We start from the raw sequence: 4,814 nt of genomic DNA on the forward strand, positions 1-4,814 counted from the left end.
GATTCTACATGGGGAATGGATAGCGAAATTCGTAGAACAAAAAACAAAAAAAAACACAAATTTCTGGTCCAGTGTAATTTTTCGCTTAAAGGCCGTGGCACACGATTTCTACATTTGTACATTTATTATCTTACCCTATTGGTGCAAATTAACAAAAAATTACGTTCACACAATTGGGATACGAATTTGCACCAAATTTTGGGTAAACGCGAAATCGTGTGACACTGCCTTAATACACTATATAATCGGAAGTAGGGCTTGGTATGTAAATATTATTTGCACGACCGGTGCGGTCTCTGTTTTCGAACGATATATAAACTAACGATAAATAAACTACTTAAATAAGAAGACAATAAAAAGTGCCCAAATTTTATTTCTTTTATCCTCTTTTTGCTTTTCATTCAAATTAGTTAAAATTTTAGGACTATTCAGTAATTCTAACCCCTTCTTCTAGATAGTGTTTTGTGAAGTACATATGTATGTACGTAAATACATGTAAAAAACATTAAATATTTATCATAATAACGCAAGTACATTAGACGGCATCACTCCCAATACAAAAAAAAAACAACGGTACTCTTTTTCCACTGGAACTATAAAATCTATTATATTTTAAGACTTTCGCCAAAATATCTCGCAAAAATATTAAGATTTATGTGAGCTGGACCAATGTGAACATACCTCCAAAAGTTGAGTGAGATTTACGTGAGATCCTAATATTTTTTCCGAAATATTTTGTTAGAAGTCTTAGAATATACTAGATTTTGTAATCGCGCCGGAAAACCCGCACCTTTCTTTGGTGCTGCAGTCTAATGTGCATAAATAATGATCGTGAAATGTCAGTCAAAGTCTACTACATAATTGTGTCGCTAACAAACTGCTTCGTGAAATACTAATTTTAATTAAAATTAGTTGACAAAAATGCATAAAAATAATAACGCCAACATAAAGCGCCTTTCATGTCTTCAACACTTCTGTGTGAGCGTATTATAGACTGGCGGTTGGCTATAGCTAGCGCTGGCCATATCACATTCCGCTTCTATGATTGCCTCGGCGTTTTCACCGCCGCGGGGCTGATAAGTGATCACATAATTCGGTGGCGATTGCGTGTAATTTCCGTCACGCGTGGGCACTTTCTGTCGCAAATGCTGCAAACCCTTGTAGGTGATAAGGACACATACCAAAATTAAACCGATTAGCGCTCCATAAAATAAATTCATAAGAAAAGAGTTAGTATCACATGGCACATGCATGCTAATGAAGAGCACTCTCATTTCCTTCACACATTTCTGCAGTTGGGCCGAGCTCACACATTCTCCATGCTGTTCCAAAAAGCCAACATTACAGCGGCAGGTGTCGGGCGCTATGCAACTGCTATGCTTGCCACACGTATCCCTGCAGTGCGCTACGCAAGTGTGGTCGATGAGCGAGTAGCCGGCGATGCAGTGGCACTGGTTCGGTGCAGCGCAATATGCATGGAGAGGACAATCATTCACACAAATTGGTTGACAACTCTGCTCCAAATCTCCGATTGCCCTATTCTCGAAACCTTCTATGCATTGGCACACTTCCGGTTGAGCACAATACGCATTAAGGCCACATGCGCGTGGGCATTTGGGCCGGCATGCCTCATCGCGGCGCACGTAACCCGCCACGCACTCACAATGCGCGGGCGCTACGCAGATGCCGTGCGGTCCACAACCTCCCGTACATACGGACAGACAATCGATACTGTCGTTGCGCCGCGTGTAACCTGCGACACATTCACAAACTCCAGGTTGCAGGCAAGTGGTGGCATTGCCACAGTGTGCCACATCGCAGATGGGTTGACATTTTTCGCTAGTGTTGGTGATCGCTTCATAGCCGGCGTCGCAGGTGCACACATTGGGCGCGGTACAATGCGCGTGCGCCTCACATCCTTGGCTACAAATCGGCTGACAGCCCGTGGTAGTCTGCTCGTAGCCCGGCATACAGTGGCAGGTGCTTGGTGCTGCACAAAAGCTTTTTTCGTTGCACTTCTCACTGCAGATGGGCACGCATTGGCCTGAGGCATCTTCTTCGTAGCCAACGTTGCAGCGACAATTGTTGCTGCCCACGACGCAAGTGGCATTCGCCGGACATCCTTTGACACAATCGGGCTGACATTTATTTTTCTCAGGATGATAACCTTTGTTACAAGTGCAACGTTTGGGCTTATAGTCACAAACGCCATTGGCGCAGTTCTCATCACAAATGGCTTGGCAAATTTCTTGCAATTTACCTCTGACCTCTAGAGTTTTACATAAAATCGTTTTACATTGACTAGGTTTGATGAAGACAACGATTATAATGGCCAGGTTAAATAGTTTAAGCGAATTCATCTTGGAATTAACTATTTTACTTGACTCTCCGCAGATGCACTCGTAGCGCTTGAGTGTTGATAGAACTTAGTCAACTAAACGTAAATAAAAGAATTACTCAACAAAGGAACCTATGGGATAAAACAAAACAGTGTTGCCAAGTATTTATTTTAATATTTGGGAAGATATGAATAACTCCGTGCGACAAAAACAAAAAAAAAAAAAAAAAAAAACGAAACACACGAAGTAATCAATATACTCCCGAAACTGTGGGCCAAATACATATAGTAAAACAGGTTTTTAGTTTTTCTCTATGAAGTCAGTATTTTTTTTAAACAACAACAACATACTTGTAATAAAAGCAATAAGTCTCAAAATTTTCAGGTTAAAATTTCAGCTGGTTGAGCCTGTATGGCCTCCTAAGTTTTATAATCAGGGAACGGATTTTTAGGACCTATAAACCTATAAAAAAGGCAAAATAAAATAAGGAAATAGGCTGGAAAAGGCAAAATAAAATAGCGAAATAGGCAGGAAAAGGCTCTAGAAATAGCAAAAAAGGCAAAATAAGGCACCAGAAAAAGGCAAAAACTGAAAAATAACACTGGTTTACAGGAAAAATGTTCAACAGAGTACATATCCAATTCCTATGTAGAATTGCTCGATGATTCCGAAAATGGAGTTTTCAGGTGTACATGGCGTATGATTAACATTCTTTCCTGCTTATTTTACATACAAAAATATCTTTGCGCATTTTCACATGACCACTTATTACTTCTTTATTTATCCATCGATTTTCTTCATTACACGGTCAAAAATTTGGGTTTAGTTTTTAAACCGCGCTGGGACTACTGCCTTTTTTAATCTTTTATAGTCTACTTTTTAAACCAATCAATAGTTTTAAGCAATTTTTTAATATGTTCTGGTTTACATTTTAGCCCAAAAATTTTGTGGTTTAAAAATCAAACCAAAATGTTTAAATTCTAGAATTATGAAAATGTTTGGGTTTAAAATTTAAACTATTCTATCGTTCATCGGGCACCAAATCATTTTCTAGGCGTAAACATCTATTAATTATGTGCTCTGCTTTTCCTCGGTTAGGCCGCTAGAGGTGGAGATCTGTAAAAACGAGGATGCCTCATTTTGTGATACCACTAAAAAGATAAAGTATTTGTGACAGATGTACACGTAAACGTAAATACATACATAGGTCGAATGCACTTGGAATTACTAAAATACAAAATTCTTAAATACATAAGTCACTTTAATAATTCTGAAATAAAAATTAGTATGCAACCCTGAACAGAAAAAGCGTTTATGTTTCCGATATCATTCACGTAAAGCAATGATGGGCAAAACGCTACTCGCGAGTAGCGTCTGCGTCGCAGCGCTTATACGTATACAGAAACGACGCAGCGAATTTCAATTCAGTCTGCTTTCAGTTTTCATGAGAGTGACACCACGCTTCGCCGTTGAATATTTTTATTCGTAATTTTAGCGCGTTGTTGCCACCTATATATGTAACAATGCCCAAAATGGCTGCGTATGAGTGCCAATTACAGTTTTTGGTTTTAAAAAAAGCCAATAACGCCCAATGCTTGTTATGTGGTAATACGACTACTTGGAATCGTACTTTTAATATAAGGCGACATTATTTGTCATGGTAAAAAAGTCAAACTGCCGAACTGTGTAAACCAATTTAAAGTTTTTTGTAATGGGTTTTATGTATATATGTATGTACGATACGGTAATTTAATATATTTAGTATACTTTATTGAATACTGAGTTTAAGTTGAAGAGTTGAATACACAGTTTAGAAATTTTAAATTCGTGAATTTTGTTGTTGAATAAACTATCATTTTTTAAAACATTAGTTTAATGAAATTAAATTAAAAAACTTTTCATGCACGTACATATGTACTTATAAAAATTAATTTCATAATTCATTATTTGAAATTATTTCTTCATTATTTTATTATATTTTATTATTTTCGTTTCATGTTCATAATACAAATTAAATATAAATTTGTAAGAGCGTTTTCTAACACGCGCAAAAAACGACGCACTTTTGTACAATATAGAAAAGTGGCAACTGTTACTCAGCGCGATTCACGAATACCATGACAAAATGAGACTGTATTGGTGTGCCCATCTATGACGTAAAGCATGTTATTATATACATACATAGTTGTAAATGCATACATAAATATATGTAGTTGTACATACATACATGCATACATATAGCGATAATATAGGAGAAGTTTGCTTTTAGTAAAATACGTCCATATTTATTTGTATAAGTAATAGATTACTGAAATCTGCAGGGAGTTTTTTTTCAGCTACATACATATGTATGTACACACATATTTAATTTTTCAAATCAAGTGAAATCGTATGTACATTAGGCTGCATCACGCTTCATACTATGAAAACTCGGATTTTCTTCACTAAGCCTGGTTTACGAACGCAGTCAAAAAA

General features: G+C 37.1%; 1 protein-coding gene across 1 annotated transcript in view; it reads right to left on the reverse strand.

Moving 5' to 3' along the window:
* Positions 1–427: 427 nt before the first annotated feature.
* LOC118738131 (multiple epidermal growth factor-like domains protein 6) overlaps positions 428–4,814 on the reverse strand; it is a 7,208-nt gene continuing 2,821 nt past the window's right edge. Inside the window, exon 2 of the mRNA XM_036469053.1 lies at positions 428–2,425. Coding sequence (XP_036324946.1) covers positions 966–2,425 — 1,460 coding nt within the window. The 3' untranslated portion in view covers positions 428–965. The remainder of the gene's footprint in view (positions 2,426–4,814) is intronic.

The sequence above is a fragment of the Rhagoletis pomonella genome, unplaced genomic scaffold (genome assembly GCF_013731165.1).
Source record: "Rhagoletis pomonella isolate Grant_MI unplaced genomic scaffold, Rhpom_1.0 Rhpom_scaffold_00004, whole genome shotgun sequence".
In the NCBI taxonomy this organism is placed as follows: domain Eukaryota; kingdom Metazoa; phylum Arthropoda; class Insecta; order Diptera; family Tephritidae; genus Rhagoletis; species Rhagoletis pomonella.